This window comes from Oryza brachyantha, chromosome 9 (assembly GCF_000231095.2).
Source record: "Oryza brachyantha chromosome 9, ObraRS2, whole genome shotgun sequence".
Taxonomy (NCBI): Eukaryota; Viridiplantae; Streptophyta; class Magnoliopsida; order Poales; family Poaceae; genus Oryza; species Oryza brachyantha.
This window is the reverse complement of record NC_023171.2, coordinates 13,205,679-13,220,625: the sequence shown is the minus strand read 5'-3', so window position 1 is coordinate 13,220,625 and position 14,947 is coordinate 13,205,679. Positions and strand designations below refer to the sequence as shown.

General features: G+C 42.6%; 4 protein-coding genes across 4 annotated transcripts in view; 2 read left to right on the top strand and 2 right to left on the bottom strand.

Annotated features, from left to right (window-relative positions):
- Positions 1-1,566, top strand: part of LOC102701379 (disease resistance protein PIK6-NP-like) — a 4,693-nt gene extending 3,127 nt beyond the window's left edge. Inside the window, exon 2 of the mRNA XM_040527661.1 lies at positions 1-1,566. This exon is cut by the window's left edge and continues 503 nt beyond it. Coding sequence (XP_040383595.1) covers positions 1-1,432 — 1,432 coding nt within the window. The 3' untranslated portion in view covers positions 1,433-1,566.
- An 855-nt stretch (positions 1,567-2,421) lies between these two features.
- Positions 2,422-4,641, bottom strand: LOC102701106. The gene is made up of 2 exons (XM_006661376.3): positions 4,355-4,641; positions 2,422-2,857 (listed from the first exon to the last, which is right to left on the bottom strand). Exons 1-2 carry the CDS (start codon positions 4,618-4,620, stop codon positions 2,605-2,607), a joined length of 519 nt encoding a protein of 172 aa, XP_006661439.2. The 5' UTR covers positions 4,621-4,641; the 3' UTR covers positions 2,422-2,604.
- Positions 4,642-6,143: 1,502 nt separating this feature from the next.
- Positions 6,144-12,906, top strand: LOC102700829 (BAG-associated GRAM protein 1). Its single transcript, XM_006661375.3, has 18 exons — positions 6,144-6,418; positions 6,522-6,563; positions 6,646-6,743; positions 7,177-7,252; positions 7,636-7,764; positions 7,846-7,892; positions 8,247-8,370; positions 8,468-8,584; positions 9,197-9,226; positions 9,323-9,422; positions 10,034-10,140; positions 10,379-10,522; positions 10,609-10,713; positions 11,222-11,368; positions 11,500-11,553; positions 11,698-11,761; positions 11,851-11,912; positions 12,416-12,906. The coding sequence occupies exons 1-18, from the start codon at positions 6,215-6,217 to the stop codon at positions 12,572-12,574; spliced, it is 1,809 nt and encodes a 602-aa protein (XP_006661438.3). The 5' UTR covers positions 6,144-6,214; the 3' UTR covers positions 12,575-12,906.
- A 617-nt stretch (positions 12,907-13,523) lies between these two features.
- On the bottom strand, positions 13,524-14,454 carry LOC102700555. Its single transcript, XM_040527758.1, has 2 exons — positions 14,319-14,454; positions 13,524-14,237 (listed from the first exon to the last, which is right to left on the bottom strand). Exon 2 carries the CDS (start codon positions 14,214-14,216, stop codon positions 13,698-13,700), a length of 519 nt encoding a protein of 172 aa, XP_040383692.1. The 5' UTR covers positions 14,217-14,237; positions 14,319-14,454; the 3' UTR covers positions 13,524-13,697.
- Positions 14,455-14,947: the final 493 nt, after the last annotated feature.

Sequence of the window (14,947 nt, the reverse complement as noted above, 5' to 3'; positions counted from 1 at the left end):
GGAAAACCAACTATTTATAATTGACAAGCACTGCAACGAGGTTCCACAAAGTAAGATACGGCACTTGGTAGTGACAAGATGGAATGGGTCGGAGGAGAAGATGACAAACATAAATCTTTCTCGGGTTCGATCATTGACAGTGTTTGGAGAGTGTCCTGTGTCCCTAATCTCCCCTAAACTGCGATTGCTGAGAGTTCTTGATTTGGAAGATGCAGTTGATCTAAAGAATGATGATCTCATGCACATCGGGGATCTATACCATTTAAGATACTTAGGTCTGCGAGGAACAAAAATATCAAGACTTCCTTCTTCCCTGCAGAACCTTAAGTATCTGGAGACATTAGATGTTCAGGACACTAAAGTGACACACCTCCCGGATGGAACTGCCAAACTGGAGAAGCTACGGTATCTTCTCGCAGGCATCAACTTCGCAGAAGACTTGGCAGAGAAGATGCAAGAAAATAATGCAGAAAACAATGCGGCCAAATCCAATGCAAACCTATTGGAAACCTTTGCAGACTTGTTATGCAGGTGCTGTCATGGTTCCAGCGAATACCATGAATCTTCATTTTCTTGCTTTGCAGGGCAGTTCAGTGTAAGGGCTCCCGAGGGAATTGAGAAGCTAAGGAACTTGCACATGCTGGGGGTTGTGCACATTGAACAAGGCAGCGGAGTGGCACAGAAGCTGGGGAAGCTGACTAACTTGCGTAGATTAGGAGTGGATTTAGATGCCAATACGGAAGAAGTGAAGGAATTGTGCAAGTCGATCCAAACTCTTGTTCGACTGGAACGACTTGAAGTTCGCTCTAGTTCACTTCAATTTCTGGAAGGGTTGAACACAACAGCCCCAAAGCATCTCCTGTCGCTCCGGTTGTATGGCCATTTAGGCAGATTACCTGTCTGGATTAGTTCCCTGAATGATCTAGCCAAGATAAAGCTACTTCAGACAAAATTGCAGCAGGAAGACATTGATTTAATTGGGAATCTGCACAATTTGGTTTCTCTTGGACTGTGGGGGAAATCCTTCGCAGGGGAGTCACTGCATTTTCACAGTGGTATGTTCAAAACGCTCAAATCGCTTCACATTGAAGGGCTGGAAAAAATCAAGACCCTGGATATTGAGAACGGTGCAATGCCTGGTCTTGAGAAACTTCGAGTGAAGAAATGTTCTACATTAAGCGACAGCAAAGATGGACTATCCGGTGTGCCGTTTCTACTGAACCTAAGTGAACTTTCCCTGATAAGTTCTGGTGATAAACCACAGCTGGAGAAGATACTGCAAAGGCAAATTAGTGGATTTGTGAAACGTCCTAAGCTTCTGATTGGCAAGTCCATGGCAGTGAGGAGTCCCAATGGCAACACCAATGTCAACGGAAACAACACAGTATTTGGCCATTCAAATAGTTTCGAATTTTCGTTTTCCAATAGATGATATTACTATCGGATTCTGCAATCTTTCAGAATTTTTCTGTATGTCTTTTTAGGGAATTTTTTTATGTATGCTGGGAAAAGCTGAGAAAAATACACTATTGTTCAATTGTTGAGATCAACTTGATTTAAATCATTTGATAAGTAGTACCGAGTTGATGTTTTGCTGTAATTACTCTAGTTGTTCGTTCACACTTTTATCATATGCTACGTCCGATCCAAAATATAATTATTTCTGGTTTATTTAGCGTATGTATGCTAAAAAGATGTCAAAATATCATTTTAAGTTTTTAATCTAAAAGTATCCAAAATGTTCTATGCTGATAAGAAGCAACATAATACACTTATAGCACTATCTCATGTGAAGTTTTTTCTGGTATATTCGATCATTAATCATGAGGTGTGTATTCAATTACAGCAGGCCCGTATTTATGCGATGATTTTGGCATAGGAACCCAGGAATTTCTAAAGGAGATGTTTTTTTTTTCTGAATTTCTCAAAAGAGATAGTTATATAAACATCCTATGTCTAGCACAATTATTTCACCTACTCCCTTCACTTAACATTAAACATTTTTAGGTTTGATCAAATTTATAGCAACATTTACAACATAAAAAATATGCTATAATACATTTAATAAAAATTAGTGTTTTAGATTTAAGATATTTCTATAAATTTGGTCGAACTCAAGGATGTCTGAGCTAAGATAAACCTAAGGGGGGTAATTGTCATGGGAAAAGACATATTTGTAAATGAAAAATAAATTATGAATATTTTTTTATATATATGTATTCTTAGCAATATAAAAGCCAAGGTTGAAAAACTTCGGTAAAAAATTCTCAATCAACTCAAAATTAAGGTTAAAAAGTTCACATTCTGGATTATAAGCACAAGCAAAAAGATGAAAATGATTTACGGTAAGAATCGGAACGAGTAATGCATGATATAATGAAAGCAACCAATCTCTAATACTAGTTGCATGAGCATCCTATGTCGATTTATTGAGTTCATCAAATCCACACCATGAACAACGACATGGAAGAAGATTAATACACATGCGTTATTACCTCCCATCCGTTTTGATCTTTACGTGCTCATCAGAATGATGAAACGAGTCACATGGTAAAAATCAGTAAATGGCAGAGTCATACTACTGATATTTTTTCTATCTATGTTTCAGTTGTTGACAGGTTTGCCTTTCTCCCTCATCTTGGCCACGAACTCCTTCATGGCCACCTTCCTCTTCTTGCTGGCCATCACCTTCGCCTGCACGCCGCTGACGCTGGGGTCTCTCCTCTCCTCCGCCGCCGCAGGCGCCGGCGCCGGCGCCCGCCTCTTGGAAGCCGCGGAAGCAATGCCGCCGTCGCCGTCACCGCCCAGCAGCAGCAGCGATCCAGCGCCGGCGGCGATCATGCCACGAAGTAGAAACCTCCTGAGAAAGTGTGAAACCAAGAGTGGTTTTGATTAATTGTGATGGAAAATTGGTAAGTGTGAGAGAAGCGTGTGTATTGACTAACGAGGGTCAGGTCACAAAATCTGTGCCCACAAAACGATGGTTCGGATTGTTTGTGTGCAGGTGCTTGGGGTCAACCTTTGTCAACGACAGACCGGGATCAAACTCAGGGGGAGTTGGGGTCTAGCACGGTCGAGGGCGTCAGGTGACAAGGTGGGACACAAGAGCATACACAAAAACGAACGTCGTGTGGACGCATTGGATATTCGCGAAGAAAATAGAAAAGGAGAAGGAGTATGTACATGGATGCATGCATGCACAAGTGTATATGGCTGCATGCATACCTACGTGCAAAGAATGGAAGGCTAGCTAGCTGGTTGGTGCAAGGCATGGCTGGCTTGGATTGCATGGTCTAACGTGCATGGCCTGGTCAACATGCATGCATGTACCGGTGCTAGCTAGCTTTTGGGCGGATGGCAAGCAATCGGCAGAGAAGTCGGAAGTGCGAGTGCACGCATGCGTTTTTGCTCACGGGAGGAAGCGGCGTCGACCGTTCGGTCCATGGAGGAAGCGTCACTGGCAGGCGGGCCTAGCGAGGCATCAGAACGCGCGTGGTGTGACCGCGAGCGTTGTGCTCGACCGCTGACGAGCGGGCCCAGGCCGCAGGTGCGTGCGTGTTTGGCTTCAGGTGGGAGGAGCTCTCCCGCACGGGACACGCGGCCTATTCTGCTTCGGCGCTCGCGAGCGTTCCAAACGGAGGGCGACGCGTGGCAGGATTGCTCTCCCGTGTGCGCGGGCTGGAGGCAGCTGGAGGCTAGATCTTCTACGGTTCAACGGATCAAGATGTGGCGAGCTACGTGGTGCATTCTGGAGCGCTGATTCTCAGTCCGACGGCTGTGAAGACTTAGAGTAGCCGCCAAGTTTTGGGGGTATTTTGGTCTTTTTCCAATGGAGGATCAGCCCTATAAATAGGGGTGAAATGGTTGCTTGAGTTTGTAACTTGGCAATGGAATGAAAAATATTTTTCGAGAGTGGTTTGTTACTCTAGCTTGTGTTGGCTAGATGTGACAATAACTCTCATGAATTGTTATTGTTAAGCTTGTGAACCAAGCTTTGTGAAATTTGAAGTTTACTTGTGAAATGAAATTTTATTTACCGCATTTAAATTTTACGCTTTCCGCATTTAAATTCCTGTCAATATTTCCTGCTCTGTTTTATTTTTGATATCTCCATTCCTGTCCTTCTATTTTCACGGAGATATTTTTGGAGTTTTGCGATCGAGTTGGAATTTTGTTCTTTTCGGGGATAGTTACGATTTAGCTATATTCACCCCCCTCTATAGCCAAATCCGATCTCACAGAAAGAAAACCCAAAACAACAACCAAGAAGGCAGCCAAATCCATCACGCTTACACAGAGAGACACTGCATCGATCCATCAGCAGCAGCAGAGCAGAACAACAAAATCTCTGAACCTTCTGCCGCCGCGTTTGGCTCCAGGAGGAAGAAGAGCGACGCTGTTCTTGGGAGGAACAGGAGCAGGAGCAGGAGGAGGCTTCGCGATCATGGCGGCCGCGGCCTGCACGAGGGGAGCCATGGCTTCGACGCTCCTGTGACTGTGAGTGCCCGTACAGCCATTAGCTCGCCGTGCGCGTGCATGGCTTGGCTTGCCGCCTCGTGGCGACACCGCGGATGCGACCAAGGGGAGGAAGATAGACGTGCCCCACACCGGCGTCGTCATGTCGGAGTTTCATTGGCTGCAAGCTTTGTGAACTGGATAAGGCGCTGCAAATATTGCTCCCGGAATTCAGCATATGCTCAGGAGTTTATGCCTTTCCATTCTGATATTTATTTTCAAAAAAAACATCACTCAATCCAAAAAAAAAAACTTTCATAGAAGTCTGAACAAATTTCTACCCAGGAAGAACAGCAAGTTGCAATCCTGACAGATGTTGAACCAATTTCGGATTAGCTCCCTCTCTTAGAGCATCTCCAACAGCTAAGGTGTATCTCCTCTATTCTAAAAATAGAGGATGAAAAGTATAAATTGAGCTCCAACATAACGGTCATCCTATCATCTATTTTTGAATGTCATCCATATTAAAAGAGAGAAACTTCATATTTGGATGATCTCTCCTCATCCTCCTAAGAGATATAAAGGATGTTATATATGGATGATCTGGTGTACTACAAAAAAGATACGAAGAATGAAACTGTTTTAATGATCATCCAAATAAAAATATGGTTGATCAAATTTAGATAGCTGTTGGAGATGTTGTTAGCACACTCTACAACTGTAGGATCAAAGCCTGAAGTAGAGTTGAACCCTGAAAGTGAAATTTGTCTCATGCTGCCAATGCTACTGCTGCTCTCTAGAATGTATAGTAGGGTTTACAATACGGGGCTTTTGTAAAATTACAGCTGGTTTATCTATTTTGCAAGGATGATAATAGTGGTATTTTTGTAATTTAACTCATTGGTAAATTTGTAAATGCCACTGTCAGCTGTTACTAGGTTTATAGCTAGAATATGTAACCATGACAGACTGGAATATTGACTGATTCAAAAGAATTTAAACATAAAAAAATAAATTTTGGATAAAAATCATCCAGCCTTTCCCAGTTTTGCGTGCTAATCATAGCTGTCCCAACCGTGCTCCAAGCCGTAAGGGATGAAGTTACTCGCTCTGTTTCAAATATAAAATTTTCTACCATTAACTATATTTGTATCAAATAAATTTAGATATATATAAATCATATTGAGACAAAAATAAATTGACTAACGAGGAAACACTCAACAGAGGCCCAAATTTCAGCCCATTTAAAAGTAGCCCAGTTGAAATTCTGATGGTCCGACCCAGACAAATTCGTCCCAAATACAAAAATTCCAGAACGTCAACCGGATTCGGGTCCACGGTTACACCCACCGGAAAGGCGGAAACTTCAACGAAAAGGACAGCTTTGACCTCCCGTCCCAACAGCGCGGTCAATAGTCAATTCCCCGGCGCGACCGTCACTTGCGCGGTGGGTCCACCCTGGCAGCCGCACAGCCCCGTCTCCCTCCCTCCGCTCCGAGATCCGCGCCGTATCCGGACGAGGTGATCCCAGACGTCCGATCGAACCGGACGGCGTCCAGTACTGGACCCCGAACCCGCCCCCACCTTCTCCGCCCCGTCGCCTCGCCTCCCCTCCCCTCCCCTCCCCTCCCGCTCCGTAACCACCGCCTCCTGCCTCCATGGCCATCGCGTGCTTGTCCCTCCCATTCCTCCCCTCCGCCGCCGCCGCCGCCGCCGCGAAACCCTAGGGCGGGGGATAGCGTTCGGGGATTTTCGAGGGATGACGCCGCCGCAGGCGGCGGCGCTCGGGTTCCTCCTCCCGACCTGCTGGGAGATCGAGGTCACCTGCGCCGCCGCGGTGATCCTCGTCGCCCTCTACGCCGCGTACGAGCTGCTCAGCCCGCGCCCCGCGTCGGCGGGCGGCTCCGGGGCCGCCTCCGGCGACGACCTCCTCCTCGTGCGGGACCTCGACGGCGCCGACAAGGTAACGGGCTAACGGTCGCTTTTGGGGGATTACGGTGTGGTGATCACTGATGATTCTAATGCTGCGATCGCTTTGTTGTTGGGTTTCGTGTGGATTGCGGCAGTACAAGGGAGAGTCGAGTGGCCCCTCGGCGTACGTGGTGAAGGTGACCAGCGATCAATCCATCTGTCTCCATTTTGTTGCCTTATTTTGTAGATAGCTGTGTAACTGGGATTGTGTTTATTCAGTTGGAGTTATTGGCTGCGAAGAATTTGATTGCGGCAAACCTAAATGGGACCTCCGACCCCTATGCATTGATCACTTGCGGTGAAGAGAAGCGCTTCAGGTGATCGTGTTGATTTAGTAATTCTGTATTTTACCATTTTCAATTTGGACCATTAACTCTAACCATGTTTCTAACTCATCTGTGAATCTGAAAGTATGTAATATGTTAATCCTTTGCCACATTCTATTTTTTCAATGTGCAATGTTATAACTGTAATTGACATGGAGGTCATATTAAGTTATTAACTTTCAATGAGGGAAATATGTTTCTATAAAAGAATTGTTAATTGAAGTATCTGATCCACATGCCTCCTCAAAAGATTTATGTGGGAAAAAGTGATGGTGCAAAGTGAAATGATGAAAACAATGATAGATGAACACTTGTTTTAGTACAACATGATATAATTCTCTTTCGATAAAATTATAGTACTTAAAGCAGCTAATGTTTGACTTGTCTATTTATCCTCCTCTTTATCTCCCTTTACACCTTACAGTTCCATGGTTCCTGGCTCAAGAAACCCAATGTGGGGAGAGGAATTCAACTTTTTTGTTGACAGTCTTCCTGTAAAGGTTATTCCATGTACCTTCTACTCCTGCTAGTTTGGAATCCCTTATAAGATACACCGCTTGTTCAGAATTTTTACATCACAGCTTAACAGAATTGGTGCACCACTTCGGCATAAGAAAAATCATGCAATTTTTTGTAGTGTAACCACCTTGTCATGTAGGATTATTTGGCTCAAATTAGACCCTTTTTTTTTTGCAAATTCATTAGTTGTTATACTTATCTAAAGATGTTTTAAGTTTTAACTTTAACCACCACCTTGATGCTCTTGCCCAGCTATTGCTACTGATAGATACCTGACACATTTTTGATTTTTTTTTGTATTAAATATAGATTTGTGGGTTTCACTTTGCTTGTTCTCATTCATTTGTTCTGTACACTTCCGTAGATAAATGTGACAATATATGACTGGGACATTATATGGAAAAGCACTGTCCTGGGTTCTGTATCTGTTCCAGTTGAATCCGAGGGACAGAGTGGGCCAGTTTGGCATACGCTAGACAGTACATCTGGCCAGGTTAATGATATCTGCAGAAACCACTTGGTTTTTGAAGCTACATTTTATGTTCAATTTTCTTATCGTAGCTTTTATTGTCAGGTGTGCCTTCATATTAAAGCAATCAAGGTCCATGAGAGTTCATCAAGGTCAGACCTTACTCTTTCTTTATTCATTATTGTTTGATGTTTCTACGGACTTGTTCTTACTATTAGTTTACTTTAAAAGTAAAACTGTTATTCAGAGTTTGTACAAAATATCAAATTTTAGAAGAGCTTCAATTTTAGTTGCTTTTATTTAACTTTGCCCGTTCGAACAAATGATTTTTTTATTGTTCAATATGCTGATAGTTTTGTTTTAACTGTTGCCAACTATCATTTTAATATATGTTCCAATGCTGTACTCTATTGCCAACTTGGTCTCGTTTGTCTTAGCATGTGACCAGTAAGAAATTACCTCTCATCCCTTGACACGCAAAACTATTTTTTTCTATTTTATTTTAGGGCTCTAAATAGCTCTGCCGAGGCTGATGCTCGTAGAAGGATTTCCTTGGATAAACAAGGGCCCACTGTAGTTCATCAAAAGCCAGGTCATTTACAGACAATTTTTGGACTTCCTCCAGATGAGGCAAGTAACTGTCTCAACTATTATTCTTGGATTCATACACAAAAACGTGATTCCTGATTGCAAATTTTACTGTTTCATTTCTTTCTCCTTATCGCAGGTTGTTGAACACAGTTATTCATGTGCACTTGAGAGGTCATTTCTGTATCATGGCCGCATGTATGTCTCTTCATGGCACATTTGCTTCCATTCAAACGTCTTTTCTAAGCAGATCAAGGTTAGCTCATACACAAATTAACACATTATTTTAGTTGGCATTCCTCAGTTGATGCAGTTACTTTAGGTTATATAGTCCACTTTTTTTTAAAAAAATATGTTATCAGAAAATCAGTTATTTTGAGTGTTCTGGTGATTTTATCAGCAATTTCCATCTAATCAGGATCTAGGAGAATAGGACCTTGTTTTGTGGTAACTCATTGGACTATCAAGCAATAGGATAGTGGAGTAAATGAGGATAACTGACAGTCTAATATCTTCAATTTGCTGGGTCAGCAGCACAAAATTGATATAGTTGTTCATGTAGTTTTTGGTTAAATCTCTTTATAACCATGCCCTTCTGATTGAGAGCTTACAGAAAAACCAACAGAATATTGGCAAAGCCTTCCAAAGTCATTGGAAACTGAGCATTGCACTTAAATGGTTATCGCTGTTTTATTCCAAAATCCTAATCAATGTGGTTACGCAATCCTGGTCTGATGAAGATCTGATTGAATTGAAGTTTATAGCCTTTGAGCTTAGGAAAGTTACACTTTGTGGCAGATGGAAATATGCTTCAGTCAGTATATGTGCTTTTCTCATGTAACTAACAATTATTTTCATATTTATGAAGGTTATGCTTCCTTTGAGGGATATTGATGAGGTGATTACAGTTCTACTGTTTTCCTGTGATTTCTTCATGATTTCTTGCTATACATGTTAATTTTCCCTTTTCTTTCTGTTCTTACAAGTACTGCAGATAAGAAGAAGCCAGCATGCAGTTATTAATCCAGCAATCACAATATTTCTTCGAATGGGAGCTGGAGGACACGGTGTCCCTCCTTTAGGAAGTCCCGATGGTAAACTCTAACACTAGCATAGTTGTACACCTTTGCCCCTTCCTCTTTCTGGCACTATAATACTGAGTCTTTCAAATTTACACTGCCTTTCACTATTAAATAGGAGTAACGTGTGTGCTCTGTTTTCAGTTTGATTAATCCAAAACCGGGTTCATATATATAATTGGGAATGCTGCAGTCCGCACCTTTCAATCTTGAACTATATTATTTGGATCTTAATTCATGATTCTCGTTCTCAACAGCAAAACATGTTGGTATTACTCATAAGTTAATGTAGATTTGGGTCCTGTGAACACAAGTTACTACTTATCAGACTTATTCACATGTCTCTAGCTTGCTTGAAAACTGAATGTGTGGATATTTTAAGTTGACTCGCAGATTTATCTTTATGCAACAAAATTGGTAGCAAGCTAAAATTACATACTATATGTTAATAGAGCTAAAATGGTCATTGTTAAAGTGGAACAATAGAAAGAGCTGACAACAAAGGCAATATATGGTACAATTTTTGGAGACTGCCAAGGGACTGGAAGACATAAGATTGGATGCATGACTGATTGCTTCATGAGTTCATGTCACTTATGTTTATGCCTATGTGTATATTTCTGCAGGAAGAGTCAGATATAAATTTGCATCATTTTGGAATAGAAACCATACATATAGAGCATTGCAACGAGCTGTCAAGAACTTCCATACAATGATAGAGGCTGAGAAACAGGTATTGATCATGTATATAGGTGTAACATCCTAGACCTTTACTTTTACATTATTATTTGAATTTTGGTTTAAACTTTATGATGCATTTCATATATCTGCTGTCTTACTGTTGGTTCATTATTTCGGAAGTGAACGACCTACTTATTTTTGTTTGTGATAGCTGGAAGTTTACACAATTTGATATCTATAAGTTGGATCAGAATTGATAATCTGTTTTACATTTGGATTCTGAATTCTAGGAACGTGCTCAATCTGCGTTACGTGCACACAGTAGCTCGAGAAAAAATAGCAGGAAGGAGATAAATGTTCCAGAAGATATTGCTGATTTAACAGGCCAATTACAACCATTTGTCAAAGAGGAAGTTCTAGTCACTGTATTCAATGTAATGATGGCTAACTGTATCATTGCTTGAGGAATTTGTAGTTTATGAGACAGCTGATTTTTAACTCCAACTCAATCTCATTTCAGGGATCTTTTCCATGTACTGCAGAGGAGTTCTTTAATACTCTGTTAAGTGATTATTCAAGTTACATCACGGAATACCGAACAGCTCGAAAGGATAAAGATATCAATGTAAGTCTGCTGCTGATTCCTCATATCCGGTAGATAGTTGTACTAAACTGTTGATTCGTTAACTGATTTAATGGATGCGGTCTGGCTCTGAAAAAAATGTTGGTTTTGAACTTTTAATCGGAGCTTTCCAGCCATTTTAAAGGAGGTGAACATGTGGCTCTGTTGAACTTATGGCATAGTCTTACTGCCCTTTATGGGGCGCACAACTGGCTGAGAACCAGCCAGTCTCATTAGTTTTTTTTGGGACTGAAAGGATTAAATATTTACAGTAGAGATTGTTATCCTCTATGCTAGTCTAAACACTACACATGTGTTGCCCATATTCCATGCATATTTTGATAGCTGGTAAGCTTCCATATTCTAGTTTTAGGCTAAGTCTTGATAAAGTGTGCAAAAGGATAGAAGAGGACAGTAGTATCTATCTTTTGCTTTTACAACACTCAGCAGGTTGAGAAACTGTTGGGTTGTCTTGGCTTCATAGCCTACTAAAAACGGTTTCTATTTGCAGTTAGGTCAATGGCACCACGCAGATGAGTATGATGGTCAGGTCAGGGAACTTAATTGCAAATCAATATGCCATAGTCCAATGTGTCCCCCATATTCAGCAATGACGGAGTGGCAACATATGGTTCTTTCAGCTGACAAAACAGATCTGGTATGTTTTCCATGTGCAGCTGAACATTCCTATATGGTTTGATAAAATAGTAGTTTATGAAGCACAGAAATTTCTGTATCATATCATGAAGTAGTAATGAAGTACTACTAACTTTTGCTGTTTACTTATAGGTATTTGAAACTGTACAGCAAGTACATGATGTTCCATTTGGTTCCTTCTTTGAGGTACCTTTTGACTTGCTGGCATATATATAAATATGGGTTTTGTTAATTAAGTGGCAAGATTGGTGACACCTCTTCAAACATAAATCCTTTCATAAATTTGCTGTTACTTACGGTACTATAATTGACTATCATGCTGCTTTTTAGGTACACTGTAGGTGGTCTGTGAAAACTACCAGTCCTAACTCATGCAGTCTTAACATAAGTGCTGGTTGGTGAATTTTTTTTTTATCCCATTACAGCTGTTATAACTTATGCTCCAAATTATTACTAATGCAATGATCATTTTTGCAATTTCAGGTGCACATTTCAAGAAATGGTGCATAATGCAGTCTAAAATAAAGAGTGGTGCTGTGGACGAGGTATGCTCTTCTACATTGTTATTGAGTTCCTGCATCATTATAATCTGTTGATGAAAATTTAATCCAGTCCCAAGCCTAACGTTGTAAAAAAGTGTAATATTATAATTAAAACTGCATGCAGTGAGGTAGGTACTATAACATAGCTACATGATGGATGGGCCAGACAGGCAGACAGCAAGTCATGGACTCAGAAACACCAATTTAGGCATGAACAGATCTATAAATAGCCACCCAAAAAAGTTGATCTAAATGGGTTCTTTCGTTATTAGTTGGCGTGGTAGGTATGGATATTCACACCGATCTTGTCAAGAGAAGGTATTTGCACCGGTTTGCATATTGAAAGTACAAATGGGCTTCATCTATCTGGAGTTTGAATTTTGCTAGTAAACTATGTAGCTTTTTTACTGGCTTACCCATATCAGGTGTTGCAGTTACCTAGGTCTTTCAGGCCAAAATTTGAATTATGGATGACCCTGAACGTTCTCTCTTTTAAAATCTTGCAGTACAAGAAGGAAGTCCAGGAAATGTTGGAATTTGCTGATTTGTATATGCGCAAAGTTAGATCTTCTAACCAAGACAACGGTGCTCTTACTGAGCAAGACAATGGCGCTGTCACTGAACAAGAAAATTTGGCGCCAGATACTACACCTAGTGATGAATAATTATATCTAAGCTATGTCTTCTCATGAGGAATTGAGGATAACAACTACCATCCGATGATAGTACTTTATGTAAAAAATGTTATAGAAGGAGGCAGCGAGGTAGACCTGTAATTAGATTAGCCTTAAAAGAGATGCTTACAGGATCTAACAGTGTAAAATTGTCTAATACATTTTGGCTAATGTATATTCGAAAACACCCTATAGTGCTTACTATAGATTCTGAAGTTTCAGAGTTTGTTCAAGTTCAGGAGAAACTCATTTTGAATTGTTGAAACTTAAAAAGTTTCGATTATGAAATTCAGCTAAATAAATATATATTCACGTGAAAGCAATTCCGGCCCAATTGGACTTTTCTAGGCATAGTGCTTAAGAACACGCAGAGCTTTGGTTCAGATCCTTGCTTCCATTTACAAATTGGAGCAATCACTCAGTCAATCCAGGTTAGCTTATCCGCATCTGAATAATCTGGTTTGGAACTAAAAGTTACTACTATATCTCAGTTTGATTGTGTTATTTGATTATATTTCCACGCTCAAACATCAATCCTTTACATGCAGCAAATGCATTGTTGAACTCTAAATAGTTCATCACAAAACTCTAGCGATTATTTATCCACTTCATTATCTCCAAATTGTCTTGTATATGTGCGTGCTACCAATGAGGTGCTATGGATGGTTGCCGATACGCCTTTTGAACTTCGGTGCATTTCGTGCAAAAAAATTCTATACATATGGTCCTCTGGAAGCAAGATTTTCACTTTTAGTTATTTCAGTTGTTTATATCATCAAATAGTCATCCCAAGAATCAGATAATTCTTCCATTTATCTATCTCAAATACCACCCAGATATAAATCAAACAACTGATTTAAGTAGATCGAGATATAACATTGAAACACATTTGCAATTGAAATGCCATACACTACATTCTCCAAATTTGATGGATAATAAATGGCATAAGATTGGAAACAGCTTGATTTCTTGTTCAATTTGATTTCTAGGAACATGATTCATATATCAATCTCTTCATGATACAGTCCATTATTTCTTTTCCCCCATAAATCTCGTTCAAATTTCAACAAAACTCTGTGTCAAAAACCGGAGGCGTTGCTGTACTCAAAAACATTCAAGAAGCACCACCGGACTTGGGCGGCGGAGGCCGCGGCGCAGCAGCAACAGCATCGGCGAGGCCGGGAAACGGCGCAGGCCTCGTCGGAGCGGCGGGCGGCGGCCGCGGCCGCACCACCGTGACGAGGTCGTGGTGGTGGTCGCTCTCCTCGCCGGGCCTGACGAGGTGGCGGTACATCCGCAGCCAGTGGTCGGAGGCCTCGTCGACGGTGCGGTAGGTCCAGATGTGCGGCCTCGCCTTCTCCCGCGCGGCGAGGATTTCGTCCACCTCCGCCGCGCGCTTCGTCCGGAGCACGAGGCAGTCGACGAGGTCCCCCCACTTGCCGAAGCAGTTGTCGAACTCGCCGTAGCGGTAGTAGTACTGCATCTGGTAGAACGGCGAGTAGCAGAACCACAGCGCGTCGAAGCACTTGATGCAGTCCGGCTTCCGCCGCGGCGGAGGCGGCGGGCCTCCGCCGGAGCCGCCGCCGCCGCCGGTGGTGGGTTTCCCGGGCGGCGTCTCCTCCTTGGGATCCATGGTCCCCTCAAACTCCCCCACCTGCCAAGAAACACGCGGCGGTCGATGGGATCGGAGGTCAAGTCTCGAGCAGGCAACCGTAGAGGTGTGGGGAACACGAACCGGTGTCCGAGAAGCCGGGCTGCGGGTTCGCCGGCCGGCGGCTAGTCGAGGCGCCGGAGATCGCCGCCCGCTGCGGTGGGCGGCTAGGGTTCGGCAAACCTTCGCCGCGGCGGCCGCAGAATGGACGGTGGCGATGGCGCCGTTGGCAGCAAAGTCTAGTGGCGGTCAAATGGGCCGGACCCCGCACGGCACGGCCCGGAAAACGGGCCGGCCCGCGTTATGGGCTATCAGCCTAAGCACGAGGCAGAACGGCGGCCCATTTAACCAAAGGTCCCTAAATTTGAAAAAGAGTTTGTTTTTCGTTCCTTAACCGCAATATCAGTAATGTGTACTCCTAAACTCACAAAATCCGTTTGAAAAAGTTCCTTCGACAGTTTGGACCTATTTTGCTGACGTGGAGCCCGGTGGTCCCACATGTCAGATTTTTTATTTTCTTTTCTTCCCTCATCTCCTCTCTCTTCTTCCTCTTTTCTTAGCTTCTCTCCTGTACTAGGGCAGGCCGCAGGCGGCTGGGACGCGGTCGGCGGGCCGCGGCAGGGGCCGGTGGGATGGGGGCCTCCTCCTGGCGCTATCCGTCATCCGGCACGCACTCCGTTGGCGACGGCCACTGCTCCTCGTTTGCCGCACGC

Coding starts and splice junctions, on each gene's coding strand:
- LOC102700829 (XM_006661375.3), top strand. CDS start 6,215: ATGACGCCGCCGCAGGCGGCGGCGCTCGGGTTCCTCCTCCCGACCTGC. Junction 6,419..6,521: donor ACCTCGACGGCGCCGACAAG/GTAACGGGCTAA, acceptor GGATTGCGGCAG/TACAAGGGAGAGTCGAGTGG. Junction 11,762..11,850: donor CAGTCTTAACATAAGTGCTG/GTTGGTGAATTT, acceptor TTGCAATTTCAG/GTGCACATTTCAAGAAATGG.
- LOC102701106 (XM_006661376.3), bottom strand. CDS start 4,620: ATGACGACGCCGGTGTGGGGCACGTCTATCTTCCTCCCCTTGGTCGCA. Junction 2,858..4,354: donor GCCAAACGCGGCGGCAGAAG/GTTCAGAGATTT, acceptor CTTTCTCAGGAG/GTTTCTACTTCGTGGCATGA.
- LOC102700555 (XM_040527758.1), bottom strand. CDS start 14,216: ATGGATCCCAAGGAGGAGACGCCGCCCGGGAAACCCACCACCGGCGGC.